Source organism: Dipodomys ordii, unplaced genomic scaffold (genome assembly GCF_000151885.1).
Source record: "Dipodomys ordii isolate 6190 unplaced genomic scaffold, Dord_2.0 Scaffold97, whole genome shotgun sequence".
Classification (NCBI taxonomy): Eukaryota; Metazoa; Chordata; class Mammalia; order Rodentia; family Heteromyidae; genus Dipodomys; species Dipodomys ordii.
In genome coordinates, this window is record NW_012267313.1 from 10,074,452 (window position 1) to 10,095,673 (window position 21,222).

At 39.4% G+C, this 21,222-nt stretch overlaps 1 protein-coding gene across 1 annotated transcript in view; it reads right to left on the reverse strand.

Moving 5' to 3' along the window:
• Nucleotides 1-13,093, reverse strand: part of Nhsl1 (NHS-like 1) — a 58,731-nt gene extending 45,638 nt beyond the window's left edge. The window contains exons 1-2 of the mRNA XM_013026790.1: nt 13,036-13,093; nt 9,699-9,851 (exon numbers count right to left, since the gene is read on the reverse strand). Of these exons, the coding sequence (XP_012882244.1) occupies nt 9,699-9,851; nt 13,036-13,093 (211 nt within the window). The remainder of the gene's footprint in view (nt 1-9,698; nt 9,852-13,035) is intronic.
• Nucleotides 13,094-21,222: the final 8,129 nt, after the last annotated feature.

The window sequence follows — 21,222 nt, forward strand, 5'->3', positions numbered from 1 at the left end:
CCCTTTGCTTCTCTATTTGACTTCCCTCCCCCTTGTTAACTACCCTTAGGAAGCAGTTCTTTCAAGATGACCATATTTGGAGTAGCTTTCATAAACCAGGAGAAGTTAAATAGCCCTCTTTGTTTATAATTTCCATTCTGTAGTCTCACCTTTTTGTCTCTATTCTCTTTTGTCAATAGAGGATTTAATACCTTGTTTCATCAGGTTGGGCAACTTTCCTAAGGACAAAAATTCCAACTCTAATGAATACCAAACACACTCAAAAAAATAAGCCTTCAATTACATTATCATTTGCCTTTGAAAAGTCAGCCTAATTAGATTTACAAGCACTGAGCAGAGCAGCAAATGAAGTCATCCTTTTCATCAGAGGACTAACAAGACAGTGGAGCCACATTCCCACCAGCCTCTGAGAGTACCCAGTGAACAACCGCAACATGATCTAGCTCCATCTCAAAACATGCTTCTTCAGCTCAGAGGCCACAACCTCTGATCCTCCTCCTAGGCCCCTTACTGCCTCTCAATTTCTTGATCACAGGTCATCAATGGCCACCTACTGATCAATTCCATCCAACTTGCCCTTCCCATTCATGATGAATGTGATCTCTGTTGGCATTCTATTTCCCCAACTGCTCTCTTGCTTTTACTTCTCCTTCCCAGAGTACCCCTAAAACAAAGTCTGGGAGTACAACCCTCAAAATCTTTTGCCCTTTGCTCTCTCCATCTCCATTCTGGTGACTCCCACAGTTTTACCAGTTGTGCCAAGTCCTGAGTTACAGATGACCTTTCCAAATATCGTTAAGGCCTTCATAAACACAACAGTATTACAGTTTCTGCATGGGACTGTGAACAGGGGACACATAAGACCAGGTACTGGCTTCCAAGGATCTTGCCATTGGGTAGGCAGGAAAATATGGCAACAGATCTATACAACAGATCATAAACTGTTTTAACTGTGAAAGGCCTATGCCTTTTGGGAATGTATAGCAAAGAGAAGGGAGGTCCCAGACTTCCCTGTGGCATGCAGAAGATCCCGTGGGGACGTGTGCACCCACCGAACAACTTTCAATGGGACAGTAGCAGTTGTCCAGTTGTGAGGTCTTGAGAAGGCACAGGTTGGGGACAACCTGGCAGTTGAGAGAAGAGATGAACAAGGCAGGGAAACATGATAGTTGGAGTATTTTTTTCCTTCCAAGTGAAGGCAACAGGGGAGAACTTGGGAGGGGGATAGAGATTCCTGGGAGAGACCTGGGAATCTGGCTGATAAGGCTAAACAAGCAGGAATTTGTTTGTGAAGGTTCTTGGCCACTAAAGAGCATATGGTTTTTCCTGCTGGTTAAGAGAGGCTGAGAATTTTTTAACTAAGAACAGACATCACTGGGTTTATGTCTTAAAGATAAGACCCAGGGGTGAGATGAGGCTCATTAACATCAGCTTCATCAACCCTGTCCCTGAGTTATTCCTATGTATTATCTTATCCCTTTGGCTTGCTTTAAGCGGTTGTAAAGAAGCCCCTAAGCTACCCATCTTTGACTTCAATATCCAGTCCAATGATTCACTGGCAATATATGCTTAGAAAATGTTGATTTCAATACAAACATGGTTTCAAACGATCTAGTTTTTTGTGACTTATGTTCACCAGTCAGTTTTATCTTTGTGTCAATAAACTTTACATATATGGGCTGGGAAGGTGGCTCAGTGATAGAGTGCTTGCCTTGCATGCATGAGGCCCTGGGTTCTATTCCTGTGGTGCTGTGGCTCAAAGTGGTAGAATGCTAGCCTAGAGCTGAAGAGATGAGGTCCAGAGTTCAGGCCCCATGACCAACAAAAAAAAAAACCTTCACACATATGACTCTTAAGCAGTTAAGTACTGAAAGGCCAATCTGAATTTTATAGCTTAGAAGGGACTGATGAGATCATAAATTGTTGTCCAGAGAAGAAAGCCAAGTACAAAAATGAGATATGACTCTCAATGTACTACAGCAGTGTACAACAGCCCTGGAAGCAGAATGATGGCCTCCTATATGTTTTTCCAAGTGGTAATGACAAAGGTGTTCATGCTACTGTGATTTAGGGAAATGAAAAGACAATTTATTTCCTATCTCTCTTCAGTCGTTTCTACTTCTTAACTGCCCCAATTCTAGGCTTATTTTGTTTAAACTAGAGAATGATTTAAAACATTTACACATGTTTATTAAAATTCTCTAGCTAACAATATCCTTTTCCTCCTTTATACCAGTTTCACTAAAGAATCCTTCAGGAAGCACAAAATTAGAGTAGGTGTGAAATGTGTTGAAAATGAAAAATTTTTAGTATATTGTGTCCAAACCTTTATCTTTCTTCCCTTATAACTTGTGCCTCTTTTATTTTCTTAAAGACCATTTAAGTACTAATGGCCTATTAGAGCCCTAAAACTAAGCAGCAAATGGCATTAAGATATCACAATCACACATGCCACCAAATAATTTGAATGCTAATGCAATCACGGATGAATGAAGAGACTTTCTGGACCAAGTGTGAAGCTACCGCCTTTAGGCAACAATGGCCTAATCTCAATTTCCTAAATTAACTAGCTAAAGAAACCAAATTTGGCTTGGACGGTTACATTCACAGGGTGAGCACTGCCCCTACCCAATGGAAGTGGGGGGAGGCTGAAGAGGCACCAAGGGAACAAGCATCTTCCATGGTTCTGGGGTCTGAGATCAGAATAGGCACTCATCAGGAGCCAAAAGGGGGAATGACCAGAGAGGACTAGGAGGATCCATCCAGTTTGCATATTCTAGGTGCTTTCCAAGGCTGCTGGTGAGTGTGTAAAAAGGCTGTTACTATCATCTGGCATCACTTCTTGCTCTACTCCTTTACTCCCTGCTCCCCCAACTTCATGATGGGACTGGAACATACCTGGGCAGCACCAAGTTCTGACAGCCATTTGGAAAAGAGAGCTGAGCATCACATAGTTAACACGTGTTTTATCATACTTAAAAAAACCTTCCTTCAGGGCTGGGAAGGTGGCTCAGTGGTAGAGCGCTTGCCTTGCATGCCTGAGGCCCTGGGTTCGATTCCTCAGCACCACATAAGCAAAAAAAAAAAAAAAGCTGGAAGTGGCACTGTGGCTCAAGTGGTAGAGCACTAGCCTTGAGCTGAAGAGCTGAGGGACAGTGCCCAGGCCCAGAGTTCAGGCCCCACGACCAGACCCCCCCACACACACACAAAACACACACACACACACACACACACAGACACACAGACACACACCTTCCTTCAACAAATACATTGTTTCCACATTGAGGGGCAGGTACTTTGAGATACTTGAAATAAAGAAGTTCATTTTATTTCCATGAAAACAGGTACTATACTCTTTACAGATGAAAAAAAAAAGTTCAAATTGTTAAAGTAACAAACTCAAAGTTAGGCCTAAAATACAGATGTGACCCTAAGTTTTCATTAACCTCAGGATCTTTCCTATTAGAAAGGAAGCTTCTGGATTTTAGGTCATGTTGTATCTTTTGACCTAGGTAATGATTAAGTAGATGTAGTTATTTGTTAAGCTGTAGATGTTTTATGTACTGGTTGGCCTATGTTACACATTACATTTTAAAAATAGAAAGGAACAATATGAAGAGTACAATGTGGTGGCACAGGTGGGGAGATGTTCATCTTGAGCCGGTGTGAGGTACTGGGCAGCTACATCGTTCAGGAGAGCAAGCTGATTCAACATTGACAATGCTAATTCTGTAAAGGCATCTGCCACAGGACCTCCAGGAAGACAAGCTATCGTTCAAGATGCAAAGGGTATCTGATACTTCAGGGACCCATGTGCCCAAGGGAGATGTGACAGTCAAAGCTCTTCAGAGATTCCAGAAAGAGGCCCACGGTCTCTAAAACTTTCTTGTTTAGTAAAGAGCACTAGAAAGTTTCATGGCAGTGAAGATACAGAAAGTCAATTTTAGATCAATTCTGGTATCAGGAACTGTCAGAGAAACCTGGATGAAGCTACTTAGAAACCTGGTGCATACAAAAAGGTATCATATTCTTTAATGTTGAACAGGTTGGCATGTGTACACCATGTTTTCACCATTTGGTATAAGTAGTCACTTTTCCACAGTGTAAACCCTTAACTCCTTTCCTTCCAGATATAATAAACATAAACCTCTGACTTTAAATGAACATAGTCCAAATTCAACAGTCTTTCCTGTGCTCACACTTCTAATTCTAGAGCGCTAGAGCAAGCTGACCTGCTAAAATGTATTTCTTCAGGAAAGAGCTGTGACTACAGAACATTTCTGATGCCAACAACAGATGCTCTGTGAACTAATTCAGGCAGGAGTGTATACAGATCCAATGACTAAATTGTCTGTTAAACATACTGTGAGAACTCATGTTTATCTCTCTCTCTTAAGTTGGGATTTGGGGGATGGAAACTTGAAAATGATGTCTTATACCAGCTTTTAATGTTCATTATTGGCAATTGAGGTCTTTAAGCCGAAAAGGCGCAAATTGAACCTCTCATTGAGCCTATGGCTAGCTCTCAATTCTCCTTTTCCACTTAATTGAGACTCAGAGAAGCCAAAAGCTATACAGATAAAATCTTGGTTATGTATCATCTTGGCTATCTCCAATGAAGTTCAAAATGGGTTCAAGCAATTATGGGGATAAAAGGGTAGAATTCTGGAGACCCAGTAAGACGCAGAGTGAATTTTTAATGGATAATAATGTGACCACATATTGGAAGAGAGAAGTCATGTTGAGTCAAAAAGCAAACATTGTTTTTAATCAAGGTGCATGTCTATATCTTCACTGGCATTAAATCATAATCCAAATATCTAGTAACATTAAGTCAACAAAACCAAGATATTGATAGTTAATACAAAGTTGGACTCCATACATATGGTTTTAAGGAATTTTTCTTTTTCTTTTTTTTGTTTGCTGCTGTGTCATTAAATACTCTTGTCTGTACTACTAGCTATAAAACAGTTTATATTATTAAAAAAACAGAAGCAAGATATTGGGTCTAAAAGTATAGCTACCAAATTTTATCAAGGTCTCCACAGACTAACAATCAACTGAACAGATCTTTGCCTATACTAGGAGTGAGTAAAACTGAGGAGCTTCACCTGCTCTAGCTGCACACCCTTCCAGGGTAGACATCATGAAAGACTGTCACTTCTGCAATCTGGGAATGGGCAAATGGTGTTTCTCAGTGATTTTCCTTTCAAGTTCTTTCTATGTGTCCACCATATTTATTCCATCAATCACTGCCTGTTTGTGCAAGAGAGCAAGCTCAGCCCTTTTAAAGTTCCCCATGAACTTTCATCATTTTAAACCTACTGGCATAAAACCAAGCAGGGCAGTGCACTCCTATAATCCTGAATCTCAGGAAGTTGAGGCAGAAAGATCATGAGTTCAAGATCAGTTTGTGTTCTCTAGTGAAACCCTATCTCTAAAACACCAAGAGCTGAGAATGTAGTTCAACAGTGGAGCATTTGCCTAGAATGTGCAAGGCCCTGTGTTTGATCCTCAGCATTATAATCAATCAGTAAATCATTCAATCAATCACTCAATCAATCAACAGAAAAATAAATCAGAGTACAGAGCCAATGCTCAAATCTTGATTAAATTAGGGCTACTATATGCTTTTAAGTACTAACTTAAATTTAACTTTGTGTAAAACAATTCCCAGCATACCTGTGCCTTTCTCAGTCACTTGACTGACTGCTAAGTCTTTCCACATTACTTTAAGTATATGTTTATAATATTTAGTAATTACTTTATTAGTGCTCACTGTATCATTTCCCTTTGCATCCTGTGATCCTTTAAAGTAAAGATTTTCCCATAAAAACTGACAGATTGGTGGAGGACAAGGCTCAACTAGTAGAGTACCTGTCTTACAAGTGCAAGGCCCTTCACTGTATTTGATTCCGGTACCCTGCATCTTGTATATACATTTTTCTAATTTGGGGAGGGGGAGGGAAATAACAAAATGCTTAAATAAGGATACAGGTTGACCCATTGTAACAATGAGATGTACAAGACACTAGACTGTAAACAAACTTTACAACTTTGGTATGGGGAGGTGGGGGAGGAGAGGGATGGCAGAGGAAAAACACAGGAGGTAACAATGCTGGATAGGAAATGTACTCATTACCTTACTCATGTAACTGTAACCCCTTTGTACAGTATTTTTACAATAAAATACATATAAAAAAAGTGCAAGGCCCTAAATTGAAACTCTAGTACGAGAGAGAGAGAGAAACAGAGAGACAGAGATGGAAAGAGTAATTTAGACAATAATTCATATTTAATGATTATAAAGTATCCATCTATTCAGAATAAAAATCTAACTCTTTTTTTTTAATTATGGACAGGGAACTGGGAATGTGGCTTAGAGATAGAATGCTTGCCTCTCATGCATGAAGCCCTGGGTTCAATTCCCTAGTACTACATACACAGAAAAAGCCGGAAGGGCGCTGTGGCTCAAGTGGTAGAACTCTAGCCTAGAGCAAAAAGAAGCTCAGGGGCAGTGCCCAGGCCCTGAATTCAAGCTCCAGGACTGGAAAAAAAAATTATGGATAGTGTCACAGCAAGAATTACTGTGGAACAGTAATTAAATATGAACAAATGGGCTGGGAAGGTGGCTCAGTGGTAGAGTGCTTGCCTCGAATGCATGAGGCCCTGAGTTCAATTCCTCAGCAACACATAAGCAGAAAAAGCCGTAAGTGGCACTGTGGCTCAAGTGGTAGAGCACTAGCCTTGAGCTGAAGAGCTGAGGGGCAGCACCCAGGCCCAGAGTTCAAGCCCCACAACCGACAAAAAAAAAGAACAAAATAGATTACTCATTCTATGATTAGTTACCTTTCTACATGTTCAAGTAAAGAACATGGAGGCTGCGTTAACTTAAACTGACATCCTATGTAATACTGTCTCAATAATGTGCATCTTTCACATGAATACTTTGTTTATCTGTTTATGAGCCAGTCCTAGGACTTGAACTGGGCATTGTCCCTGAGCCTTTTTGCTCAAGACTAGCACTCTACAACTTGAGCGACAGCTCTACTTCTGGCTTTTTGCTAGTTAATTGGTATAAAAGTCTTTCCTACCCAGACTGGCTTCTAACCTTAATCCTCAGATCTCAGCCTCCTGAGTAGCTTAGATCAAAAGCTTGAGCCACCAGCACCTGGCCTGTTTATTCATTTTAATCAGGCAATAGATACTCTGCCCTTCTGTTGTGTTTACTCAGGTTGCTAAGATAATGCTGGGGAAGTGGAACATGAAGTTCTATTCTGATTGAACGCGATTAAAAGTAAATAATGAGTAACAAAAGAATATAGATGCTCTTATTTCATTTTTCCCAACAATTGTTCATAAAGTTATTATTTATCACAAATATTATAACTAGTTTTAAAATCTGGTCTTTAAAAGTTGAGCTCCCAGAATTTTCTAAAGTTATTCATTTTATTAATACTGTTTAATAAATTATTCGGGCATATATGTTTTCAAAACTAAAATTCAAGTTAAGACAGAGCCAATTCTTGACATTTCACATGAGAGACTCACTAATCAAGAAGAAAGCAAAAGCAAAAAAGTCTATAAGCCAATATTCAATCTTCTACATGCAGAAAAGTTCTGGTATGGAACTTGAAAATACATGAAGCAGGTAGTGAAGCACAATTTCCTGGAGAGGGATGGAAACAGAGCAGGGCTTGAATATTCAGCCTCACAGATACTTTCACAAATGTCCTTTCTACAAGCCAGCCCATGCAGCTCTCTGCTATTGCAGAACAGGGCAGCTGCCTTGGGGATCTGTCCTGGGAACAGTGCCATTCTGCATTCGTATTCATTATGTGGTGGAGGAAGGTGAGCTATAAGCAGACACATCCTCATTGAAGTTTACTACAGATAGTGATGGGAGTTGAAGGGTTCAGAAGAAAATGGATTTGAACAACATGAAGGAAAGGTAAGGAAGCCCAAGTACAATTGCAAGGCTGTACAAACAAGTGAGCCAGCTCAACAAGTGCCTTTCTTTTTTCTTCTTTTTTTTTTTGTCTGGTCGTGGGCCTGAACTCTGAGCCTGGGCGCTGTCCCTCAGCTCTTCAGCTCAAGGCTAGCGCTCTACCACTTGAGCCACAGCACCACTTCTGGCTTTTTTTCTTCCTGCTTATGTGGTGCTAAGGAATCGAACCCAGGGTCTCGAGCATGCAAGGCAAGTGCTCTACCACTGAGCCACCTTCCCAGCCCAACAAATGCCTTTCTTTTTACTTAAGCTTGTAGTCATTAAGTGTATAGGTTGCTTAGGCAACCTTGACAGCTGGACCCAGCCTCTGTATTCTGAATTTCCACAAGAAAAACAAATTTCCAGTCATCAGTTATTAAAGATGATTTAGGGGCTGGGAAGGTGGCTCAGTGGTAGAGTGCTTGCCTTGCATGCATGAGGCCCTGGGTTCGATTCCTCAGTACCACATAAGCAGAAAAACAAATACCCAAAAAAAAGATGATTTAGTGCAGGAGATAAGAAGGTGAGCTATAAAGACGTCAACTATACAAATTTAAGTCTTGGTTCTACTGCTAACCCTGAAGTTGAAAGAATTTGAATCTGTATGTCTCTATTTCTCTTATTGGGCACAATTAAAGTGTGTAGTCACATTACTGTGAGAATCAAATGAGATAATGTATGTAACAGGCTTAGACTACTACCTAGTATCATAGGTAAGTGATAAATGTGAATTAGTAATAATTGCTATAAAACATTAAAGAATGATCACTGACTAAATGACCAATATGCAAGAAAAAAATTCCCATTAAAATCAGAAAAGTCTTCATGTTATGTTTTCCTTGATTCAATGGCAACTCTTCCCACATTTAAGTCTTACACAACTGGATAAAATAAAGGATGCTCAGTTTAATTAAATTTTAGATAAGCAAACTTACTGTTTACGTATATTCCAACTATTACATAGTAGGAGAAATCTGCTAGAAGTAGCATCTGCCGAGGTAATTTGGTGTCTTATGGGACAATCTGTATTTTTCTAAGTAGTTCCTTCCATTTTGGATCCTCCACCCTACCCACACCCTCACCCACCCCTACCTTTCTTTCATCTTTGGGAAGGAAGTCTTCCTTTGGCACATTCCCTTCCAACATCAACAGTAAACTGAAGTGGATGTTAGAGTTTTGCACTAGCTACAGGAATGTACTCCTGCATTTCCTCTGACTACTGTGTACCCTGACCAACAACCTACCCTCAGAAGGGCCTAGTTGGATGCTACCCAAGTTCCTACAAGCCAAACCAGTCAATACACAGGTCCCTTTTTTAACTAAGTTGAACTAAAGAGAACAAACCACTAAAAAGTACTACCTTTAGCAGATTTGCTTTCCTTACTTATAATGTGTGTTTTTTGTTTTTTGGGTGTTTTTTAAGGCCCTGACAAAATATCCCTTGTTAAGAGGAGTTTATTTGGATTGGACTAGTACTGCGGGTTTAAACTTGCTGAAAGTCTCCTAAGCAGTAATGCATTCTTTGAAGATAGATTTGCTTATCTATAAACAGGCAGGTTCCCCCAGAGACAAGAACATTTTGGGCATGTATTAGGTCATAGTTATGAAAACATTCAGTGTCAACAGATCTTTTACAGATGGAGATCAAATAGATGCTGTCGATTCTAACAGTAATAAGAGAACAAGAAAATCAAAGGGAACGCTCTCTTACCCCTCAACACTGATTTGAGGTTGAGCTTGGCTTGGCGGTGCAGGTCCTCAACACAGGGGGGTCTCGTGGTGGGAAGGAACACATTCTCCTGCTGGTGCCATGGAGCAGTGTAGTGCACTGCCCACCGACTCTCCTCATCTAGGTTGGAAACAGCTGCAGAAAGAAAGAAAGAAAAAGTCTAAGCTTCATTGGCTCCAAATGTGCTACATCTAGATAAGGCAGGTCTTGCTGTCTAAGCCAACCACAGTTTAGTTTGAGCAAGAAGATATGGGGCAAAAAATGTAATGAGATTTAATCTAGACTCCAGGGGTCTTAACAACCATTTCTGCCTGTTAGGGAAATGGCCCACATCCACCGCATTGTTTTATAGAACTGTCTGCTCAGTAAATGACATCCTAGCATTTGCACCTTCCTCCCATTACAGAACAATGATCAACAAAACTGATAGATGCCTTTCATTCCAATGTGACTCCACCACAGCAAATAGTATCATTTATTCACATTTACAATGCCACTGCTTCAAATACTTTTTGTCCTGCTAGAAACAAATTTCCTTCCAAAAGGTTAAGATCAAAATTTTCCCTTCTGTAGCATTATTTAAAAACACTGCTGCTATAATAAACCCAATTAAAAAGCTTCAAATAGCATAAAAATTCAGTTAAAACATTTAAATGGCATATTTAGTAGATGGGAAGATCTATTTGTACCATAAAATTTTCTCTCATTTCTTGCTTTCATTTTAAAAGTGCTCTTTAAAAATCACAAGCCACGGGCTGGGAATGTGGCTCAGTGGTAGAGTGTTTGCCTAACATGCACAAAGCCCTGAATTTGATTCCTCAGTACCACATAAGCAGAAGAGGCTGGAAGTGGCGCTGTGGCTCAAGTGGCAGAGTGCTAGCCTTGAACAAAAGAATTTCAGGGACAGTGCCCAGGCCCTGAGTTCAAGCCCCAGGACCAGCAAAACACACACACACACACACACACGCGCGCGCGCGCACGCACGCACGCACGCACGCGTGTGCTCCAAGTGTTAGTGGCTACTCAGGAGGCTGAGATCTAAGGCGCACAATTTGAGGCCAGCTTGGATAGGAAAAGTTTTATCTCCAGTTAACCTGCAAAAAGTCAGAAGTGGAGCTGTGGTTCAAGTGGTAGAGTGCCAGCCGTGCAAAAAAAAAAAAAAAGGAAAAACTTTAAGGCCTGATTTCAAGCCCAAGTTCCAGCACAAAAGCAAACAATAAACAAATGATTATAATGCAATTAACTTTTTCCAACACAATCCAATTCGATGCAATTTTCCTAACATGAAAGAGTCCAAAACATCAGAGAGGAAAATAACCCATAATCCTGAGATGAAGAAACAAGTCTAAAGCAATCCCTTAATCTTCCCTAGCTTGGGATCTCTATTTCATTTTTCTTGAAAACATATCTATACCTAAAATAAAACAGAGAGCACCTAAATTCATCAGCAACTTGTTAATACTTTCTATGTATCTGCCACATAACTCAGGCAAGCAAAAGACTAGAGAAATATACAACTTCAGGTCTAGGCCTTTATTTAAGGTGACAGTCTAAACTCCTGTAATTGCAGCAGGTATTGAAAGTGTGAGTCAGAGTCAATTCTTCAGTCTTCACTGAAAATGCCCTTTTCCTAACACAGAACATGTACCTGGGAACTTGATTTTATAATGTGTTCTCAAAGTAAAATGAAAAGGCATGTATGAACTGTAGAATCTATTTGAATGTGTTTAAAATAAACTACATATATCCCATAGCATAGTTACTAGGACTGTTATAAAGACCAAAATGGACTTAGACATAAAGTTCTTACTTATGAACTAACTCATGTAAAGCAGTGTTGGGGACAGTGATCAGATTCTGAAGGAGCTCCTAACTTGGGAGCCATCACTAAGAAAGACCTGGGCCTTTCTCAGTCCCTCTTGCCATTCCCCCCTACCCCTTCCCCCTACCCTCCCAACAAGCCATCTCATTAAACCATGCTTCCTTTCACTTCCACACATTAAACTCCTATGACTCTGAAAAGATTTCTAAAAAGATTCTACCTTCTCCATAAATTGCTAAATAGGAGATAAATACAGACAACTAGACATTAAGTTAAAAATAGAAAGGCCCTATCTGCTTTCTGATTATAATTTTTGTAAAAACAACAAAGAAACTTGGCGGCTACTATGCCACATACTTTCCTGCCAAACAAGTGTTTTTCATGGTGCTTTCTGACATCAACTTTAATATATAAAAATGCAAATGATCTGACATGGATCAAAGAGTATTCAAGGCCCCCCTCCCAAGCACATCTAGAGTTCATTATAATGTTGTAGGATAATATCCTGTTAGCTGAAATATTTCATTTCCACACTTTATAGTTAAAAACGGAAACTTTCCCTCCTTGACAATTACAAATCAAAACAAGTCATGGCATCTGAGCTTGGGTATCACACCATCAGCCCTGTGCAGGCACCAACTGGTTCCTCTGAAAGAGTAGCTGTCTCTTCCCCAGCGGACCTTGCTTTTGCCAGGGCAGATTTTTATCAGTCCCTCCAAAGACAGCCTTGGAGCTAAAGAGACACAGAAAGTGAGCCCAGAGGGCTGTTCTTTGTTGCTTTCTCCAAAGCTCCATTTGTCAGAGAGCCTACCCCTGCACACATTTATCCAAGGGTAAATCACTGATCCAAAAACTAAACTAAGCTAAACGGAAATAAACCAATAAGCACGTTAAAAACAAAAGCCATGCCACTGTTAAAAATTATATCCTTAACAGAATGAAAAAGTACCTAGATTAACAAAATTTAAACCCATAGAAGGTGTACCATGAAGCTAGACCACAAAAGCTCAGTACTTTACAACAATCACTAAGCAGCCCTGACAGTCTGTCCTCCAGCTCTTAAGTTCCCCAGGGAGCTTTGGGGCATCCTCTCCACCAGAAGTATGTGGCATATTGCAAGAACGAACGTTGCTATACCTCGGCTGCAGAATAAGAAACGACTCACTGTACAGAGAATAAGAAACTACACACTCTATATCAAAGCAAACAAAGTCAGCACAAAACGGATTGTTTTTGCCCTTTACTTTGGAGAAGTACAAGAGTAAAGTCACTTTAAATCCTACCATAAATAAATAAGACATGCTAAGAACACATAATACTCTCCTAGAGTTACAAAAGTTTGAGGTATTTCTACAACCAAGTGGGCAGAGTGGTAAGTTTTTCTCAAGCCAATTACACTTCTGCACACTAAGTCCGTCACTCTAAAGGCTGAAGGGGCACAGAACACACACACACACACACACACAATATAAGTGGGGGAGAAAAGGAACTACTTACTTTTCTTCTTAAAAAGTTTAATGAAGGACTTAATCTTTGCATTAATGAACACCACCATTTCTAGGACAGCTACATAAGGACTTAGAAATAAATTTAAGTCACATTAAAAGCTCCGTCCAGCAGGCAAGTGGCAAGTTGAGCTCTTCCTCTTAACTCCCTTCAGGTCTTGTATCCATGGACATCAGCCCGGGCTACAGGAACTCTAAGGTTGAGTTTATTGTCAGGTGGTTGCAAACCATTAACAATCCTTGAACCTGAAAAACTCCCAGTGAAACCTAATCTTCAAGGCTTGGCCCAGCCAGTGACAGCAGGCTGGGAAAGAGAAAGCCAATCACGGTCCTCATTTGCATGAGCGCCACATCAGGCTTTCTGCCTCAGTGCTCATTCATTCCATTTTTCTCTTCACAAATCACAAGTTTTCTCTTCTCTGGAGTGCACAAAAATACTGCAGATTTTCCTCTACACAAGTCAAGATGAAACAAATGTGTTCCCCATTCTCACTAGGCTACTGTGAATATCCAGAGCTTTTTTCAGGAGCCAGTAAGTCTGACAGCAATTCTGTGTTGATTCTTTGACTCTCCTTAATTCTGGGTCTATAGGAAGTGAATCGGAACGGGATGGGGGGTGGAGGGGAGGAGAACCAAACCATTGTTACATGACCACTCCCTCCGGCTCTGCCTTTGACACCAAAGGAACATTTGTAGAAATAAAACTTCAGAAACTCTAAGGAGTTGAGAGTGGTGATTTAGTTGCTTTTTTATGCAAATGAGAGTTCCTGTCTCCTTACTCTTTGCTAGAGATTAGAAATCAGCACTGTGTGGACCAAAGTGTGCTCCATTTGTGTCTAGCTTCCACAACTCTAGTTAAAGAAGAGAAACAAAAGCAAACACAAAGAACACAACTTTCCCACCCCAAATGAAAAATGAATCACTTTAACTTTTACTTTGAATGTAATTATCACCTAAGCACCTCGTTTTAGCAATTCCACAACAGCTCCTCCGTGTGGCAGTCTTAAATAAATATTATTTTGGTTACTTTTCAACTTAAATATATTCTACTGAGTTTTGGCTTCTTTGCCTATTTGCACTGTCCACAGAGAACTAAGGGAAGACAAATACTAATTGGCAAATCAGAAATGGTGTATAAGTAAGCACTGGAAAAATAAACTCCAGAAGGAAAGCAACAGGAGCAAAAAAAAAAAAAAAATCACAACCAGTACAGATCAGGAAATTTGAAAGAGGACAAAGAAAAAGTCTCACATCTCTCTCCAGCTCACTTCATGGCAAAGCCCTTTTTGAAACAATTTAGAGGCCCTCTTATTTCATAGCTTTGGGCCAGACTTGTAACTGGATGGAAAAATGTAATAATCCACTAATTCAAAACATTTAGTTCATAACAAAGGCTTTTAGTCAAAGAATAGAATTTATATAAGGGGCTCCCTCTAGGGACAGCTTTGGAATGATGCCTTCTCAAATCTTTTTTATTCCCTTAACCTTATTTTTTGAAACAAAAGGAAACAAACATATGAAAAAGAAAATGCACACTCATTAGTACACATATCATCACGGATTTCCAACTTGTACTCTTTCACTCTACGTAGTTTTACTTCAAAGTAATTAAAATGCTAGATGGCAAATGAGTAACAACTAAGACTATAAATCAGATTATATTGCTGCCTTAAACTGTGAGCAAAGTTCCCCTTGGGAAAACAAATTTATCATCAAGAGTGACCTCACTCAGCTCACTGCATTAGAGACAGGTAGAGTTCTGGGCAGCAATACCCTATTCACAATCCACCAGCTTGAAGTTAAGTGTCACCATGCACACATTTCCAATTGAAAACAAAAACTGCTCTGTTGAAAAAACAAATCCTGAATATGCTCTTTACTACAAAGCAAACAGCTTTTCATGTATACAAAATGACAGGGAATATGCATGCATTCATTACAAAGGTAAATACTGAGCACCTACTAAGTATACTCTTCCATTCATCTAAGACATATCAGATGAGATACTGACCTCAGAGAGCTTACATTATTTGACAATAAACTATAAGTGTATGGAAAATTAGCCAGTGTGAGCAAAAATGGCAATCCTGCCCAAAGCTATTTACATATTCAATGCAATACCTATAAAAAATGCAACAACACTCTTCAGTGATATAGAGGAAGCAATCCAAAGATTCATGTGGAATAATACAAGACCCCGAACAGCAAAAACAATCCTTAGCAGGAAGAACAGCACTGGAAGAATATCAACACCAAACTTCAAACTCTATTAAAAAAAATAACTTGGTACTAATTAGCAAAGAATAGGCCTGGGAACCAATGGAAGAGAAGACACAGAAATGAACCCACCATCCTATAGCCACCTAATATTTGATAAGAGACCCAAAAACACAGGATGGAAGAAAAACAGCTTCTTCAACAAATAGTGATGGTAGAATTGGCTAAACACATGTAGAAAACTGAAGTTAGATCCTTATATATCACCCTACACCAGAATCAATTTCACATGGATCAAAGACCTCAATGTAAGGCCTGATACCATGACAATATTACAAGAAGGAACAAGGGAAACACTAGGGCTCCTTGGCACAGGTGGAAACTCCCTAAGTAAAGATCCAAAATCACAACAAATCAAAGACTAGATACAAGCTGAAGAGTTTCTGCATGGCAAAGGACATGGCTAGCAAGATAAATAGAAAGCCCACAGAATGAGAGAAGATCTTTACTAGCTATGCATCAGACAAGGGCCTCTTATCTAAAACCTCAAAAAATTAAACCTCCAAAAAAACAAATTGTCAAAGACACAACAACCCAATTAATAAAGGGCCTAAAGACTTAAAGAGAGACTTTTCAGAAGAAGTAAAAATGACCAATAGACACATGAAGAAATGTTCAACATCTCTGGCCATAAAAGAAATGCAAACCAAAATAAAACCCCAGTTTTAATGGCTATCATCAAGAAAACTAACAGGGGCTGGGAAGGTGGCTCAGTGGTAGAGCTTGCCTTGAATGAATGAGGCCCTGGGTTCGATTCCTCAGCACCACATAAGCAGGGGAAAAAAAAGCCGGAAAGTGGCCCTGTGGCTCAAGTAGTAGAGCGCTAGCCTTGAGGTGAAGAGTTGAGGGACAGCTCCCAGGCCCAGAGTTCAGGCCCCATGACCAGACCATTTCCCCTCCCCCCCCAGAAAAAGAAAACTAACAGTAACAGATGCAGGCAGGGATACACTGTTGGTGGGAATATAAATTTGTTCAATCACTCTGGAAACCAGTATGGAGGTTCAACAAAAGACTAGACATAGAACGCCCCTATGACCCAGCAATTTCACTCCTGGGCATTTATCCAATTGACTACAAACCAGGGCACACTAAAGGACACTAAAGGCCATATTATGTATATATGCATATGTATATGTGTATATGCATATACATATATATACATACATATACACACATAATTGAACAGGTTAGGCTCAGGCAGCATGCTGGTCGGGTCTTACTGTATTAAATAGTAATCTGGGTGGTCCTTACCAAAATAGGCAGATACAAGCCAACACATGAAGGAAATGGTGGCAATAAAATAAAACTGCATAATGACTCCCACGGGCTCTCATTTTCTCATTCATGTGTGTCAGGTTGTGAGACACATCTAGACTATTTAGAAACACTTTTTTTTTCCCTATTAGAAAATGAACGATTGTAAGAGTCATTTATAGAACAATTTCTTTTCTCCCTTAAGACTCAATGTGATAGTTAAGTGTCCTGAGGAGTGGTAGACAATGCCACTGTTTGTTTGCACACCAGGCTGGGTACATGTAGGGGCAGGAGGCATGCATCCAGTCCTATGTCCCAGGCCCCTCATCCTCTATGTATGGTTCCAAGCTGCCATGTGCCTCTGTACAGTCCAAGTATACAGTAATAAACCACATAAATTATCACACTTGTTAATTGTGCTATATAATCAGTGTGTTTGAGAGAGCTTTTAGTTGTAAAGTTTCTATCCTCTGTATGAACCTAAAAACAAGTTATCATGTAACTTGCATGCCTTCCTGACATGGTTAAGGAAGCATCCTGTATTTTTAAGTAGTATTTTTCCTGTTTTCAACAGGAAATATGTGATTCCATACCATTTCCTATTTCAGTTTTTCAGCAACATAGCAATTATAGAAGGGGAAAAATATCCTGTTTCCCAGACCTGGGAAACAACTGTACATAATCACGAAGAACCCAACTCTGAAGCCACGCCCCTGGGGCCTACGTCACTAGTTACTAAGTTCAGCAGTAAAATGGGCATGATAACAGTATTTCCAACACAAGGTTATTGAGACAACTTGAAGCATTACTATTCATAAAGTCTTCAAACAACATGCTATGTAGTAAGCATAGATGTTTAATAATCATATGAATAAAAGCCTAAAACATGACTAATCAACCTCAAGTTTAAAAACAGCCATGCTTTTATGGAAGGGAATTAGCTTTGCTAACACTACCAACCACCTCTCCACCTCTCTCCAATGAAGTTATCAACCCAGTGAATGACTGCTCAGCCCACTGCCTCGGGTCTGTACACACACACACATCATCTTTCCCTGCTCCTAAAATTGAATAAGCTTTTCAATGGGAACCAGAGAAATTCTAACCAGCACCAATGGTCTTTTCCTCCCTCTTCATCTTATCTTTTCAATCATTCTTCTAACAAAACCCTTCCTCAAAGACGCCATACCCGCTAATTCTTTTCCTAACATCTTATTGGTCTTCTCCAGATTCCAGCAAACTCTGACCAAGCTTCAGATATCCAGTCCTTCAGGCTGGGGAGTGACTCACTGGTAGAGTACCTGCCTATCATTTACAGGCCTTATTTGATTCAGCACCATAAAAGACTTTATTGTCCCTTGAAACTTGAATGATTTTTGTGACCATAAGGCAGAAGACAGCAAATAATAGCACTTGGACCAAATCCATAGAGTTTCCTTTTAAGTGGCCGAGAGAAAAATAGAGTAATATTTCATAATGTGGAAATTATATGAAATTCAAATTTCTGTGACAAAGTTATAGCAGAACACTAACACACCTACTTACTAATATGTGATCAGAGGCTGCTCTTGGGCTATGAATTGTGACATTGAATAGTGACAGCTAGAACTCATGGCCCTCAAATCTGGGAATATTTACTATCTGGACCTTTCTGGAAAAACACTGCTCACTCGTGGCTTCAGCTATGACATATAAGAACCTCATGCCTTCAGTTCCAAATCTATGCAATCTACACCTTATCTCAAGTTCAATCTTATATATATTGACTTACTTTTCTCTCAAACTGCTTCTCAGGAACTTTTGTATTTCAACCAGCACTCTATCAGAGTCAGATTTTTGTTTTTAATGAAAAAAAAACAAGGAAAAGTAATTTCTATTAAAAATAAGAAAATGTATTTAACAGCTAGTATATAGCAGAGCTAAAACAAAAGTCTAAGTGTCCTGATTCATCTTTCAATAGCACATATAAGGTGTTGAAAATTCCTGTATTTAATATATTCAAATAAGTCTATCTTGTACTTTTTTTGATCAGACAAATAATAAAATACCTAAGACCAAATCATAGTTCTCTAAAACATTCTCATGTTACAAAGAAAACTATACTGTAGCATTATGTGAATAATCCCAGTAGTTTAACCTAGTTAAAAATTTTGGAATCCTATTACTACTACTGTTCTATAATATTTGTATCCATATTTATTCATTAAGTTTCAGCTTTTCTGAATACTATTGATGACCAACATTATACTAAAATATTTTATTCTAATACAATCATAGTGGTAAATGTCTCTTGTTTACACTACTCAGGAGGTTGAGGGTGGGAGCATCACTTGAACTCAAGATTCAAGTTCAAGGCCAGCCTTCAACAATGAAACTGTCTTCTAGGTGTTATCTGATCATTTCTATGGCCACTTATCAGTCCCTAGAAGTAGACAAATCTATGTCAGCATAGAAAATGGGATTCTTTTGCAAAGCAATACATAAGCTAAAACTTTTAACTATAAATGTACATTCATGTTCAGTCATCATTGAGCAAATTCTGAACTGAGAACTTATTAGTTGCCTATGTTAAAAACTTGCCTCCAAGTTAAAAGTGATTTAGCTGGAGTAGGCATGGTAGTGTACATCTATAATCCCAACACTTGGAAGGCTGGGGCAGTCAGATGGAGTCCCAGGCCACCCTAGATTATATAGTAAGTCCAAAGCTACATAGGCAAATCTGTCTGAAAAAAAAAACCCAGGGCCAGGGATGAGGTTCTGTGGAACAACATTTGTTTAGCACATATAAGACCCTGGGCGCGTGTTTTCTCTCTCTCTCTCTCTCTCTCTCTCTCTCTCTCTCTCTCTCTCACACACACACACACACACAAAAGAAACAAAAACACCTAAACCATGCTCAATGACCTTAGGAAGTCCACAGTCCACTGGGGATAACACACCCCCCCAAAAAGATTAAAATGATAGTGCAATAAATAAGTCCAGGAAGACCATGAAGTTCCTGAGGAGAATGGTGAAGCATGCTTAGTTCATTTAAAAGAGGAACAGGTGCTATAGAATAAAGGAGCGGGATCTCTGGGGAAGGAAGGAAGGCAGGACATAGCCATTGGAACACAGAAATCTATAGGACTTTGTCATCAAGGGGTCGGTATAGCCTAAAAAGGAGTGTAAGCAAAAACGTAAGAGGACCAAGGCTATTTAGATAGCTGGTGTTACAGGAAATCATTAGTGCAACAATCCAGGCTGAATTACCAAATACCAAAAAATCAAAATCTGAAGCTTCTGAGCATCTCACAGAATGTCACAGTGGGAAATTCTACAGCTGACCTTGTGAGGTAAGTCAAGGTGCAAACGCAGGTGCACAAAAGATTTTGTGTCAAGTTAGCTTCAGGCTTTGTGAATATAGTATATATGATGTATAAATAAATCTTCTATTCAGAGTTGGGTTCTACCCCATATATTTCATTATATATACAGATATTTCAAAATTTTTTAAAAAATCTTTGAAATCAGAAATACTTCCAGTCTGAAGCATTTCACACTGGGAACACAAAACATGTTTGAGGAACCACTTGTATTTAAGGTATAAAGTTTAAAAAAATACATAAAGCTAAGGGTGTGACTCCATGGTAGACTAGGCTTTCACATATACAGTGCTGTCTGGATTCAGTCCCAAGTACTGCTAAGAAGGAAATTAACTATTTCTTTTAACAGTTTAATAAATGACTCTGTTACCACCTTTGTGGCAGCAGATTATAGACTCTCTTTTGAAAAAGCATCTTAAGAATAGAGCTACAAGGGGCTGGGAAGGTAGCTCAGTGGTAGAGTGCTTGCCTTGCATGCATGAGGCCCTGGGTTCGATTCCTCAGCACCACCTAAGCAGAAAAAGCTGGAAGGGGTGCTGTGGCTCAAGTGGTAGAGCACTAGCCTTGAGCTGAAGAGCTGAGGGGGACAGTGCCCAGGCCCAGAGTTCAGGCACCATGACTGGCAAAAAAAAAAAAAAAGAATAGAGCTACGAAAACCTGTAGAACTTCTACAAGTAGCCACCATCTTTTACCTTCACCTTCCCTCCTATACACCTGCTTTTTCTTACAACTACTGGCTCCTTGGTATATTAAACCTATGGAGCTTTACGTCTTTATCTTGAATCCCAAAACATTAATGTAGTTAAGCAACCAACATTGATTTAAAAAGAAGAATCATCAGCTATTGTACCAACAAGAGTTACATGCAAGATGGAGGCATGGGTGTGTCATATTATGCATGCACACATTTTGAATCCTAGATCAAAGAAAAATGAAATATATAATCAAGATCACTCTGGTTGTAGAAGTCAGGAAAGGAAGAGACAGAAATCAGAGAGATTATTAGAGATTTGGTCAAACACTTCTCAGAAGTTGAACTCCTTAAAGAAAAAATTCCTCTCAGCCCAATCTTATCTATAAGTGGTACCATTACTGATTGTTAATCTGTTTTAAGCTATTTTTAACGATCAAGTTTAACATCTAAAATAGAAGACTGTACATGACTAATTCAGATCTACTCATCTTTATGTATAGCTAAAACACTTTAAATCCTTAGACACATCTACATATTTTTATGCTTTTCAGGTTCATTGGAAGCTTCAGGAATCATCCAACATCATGAGACT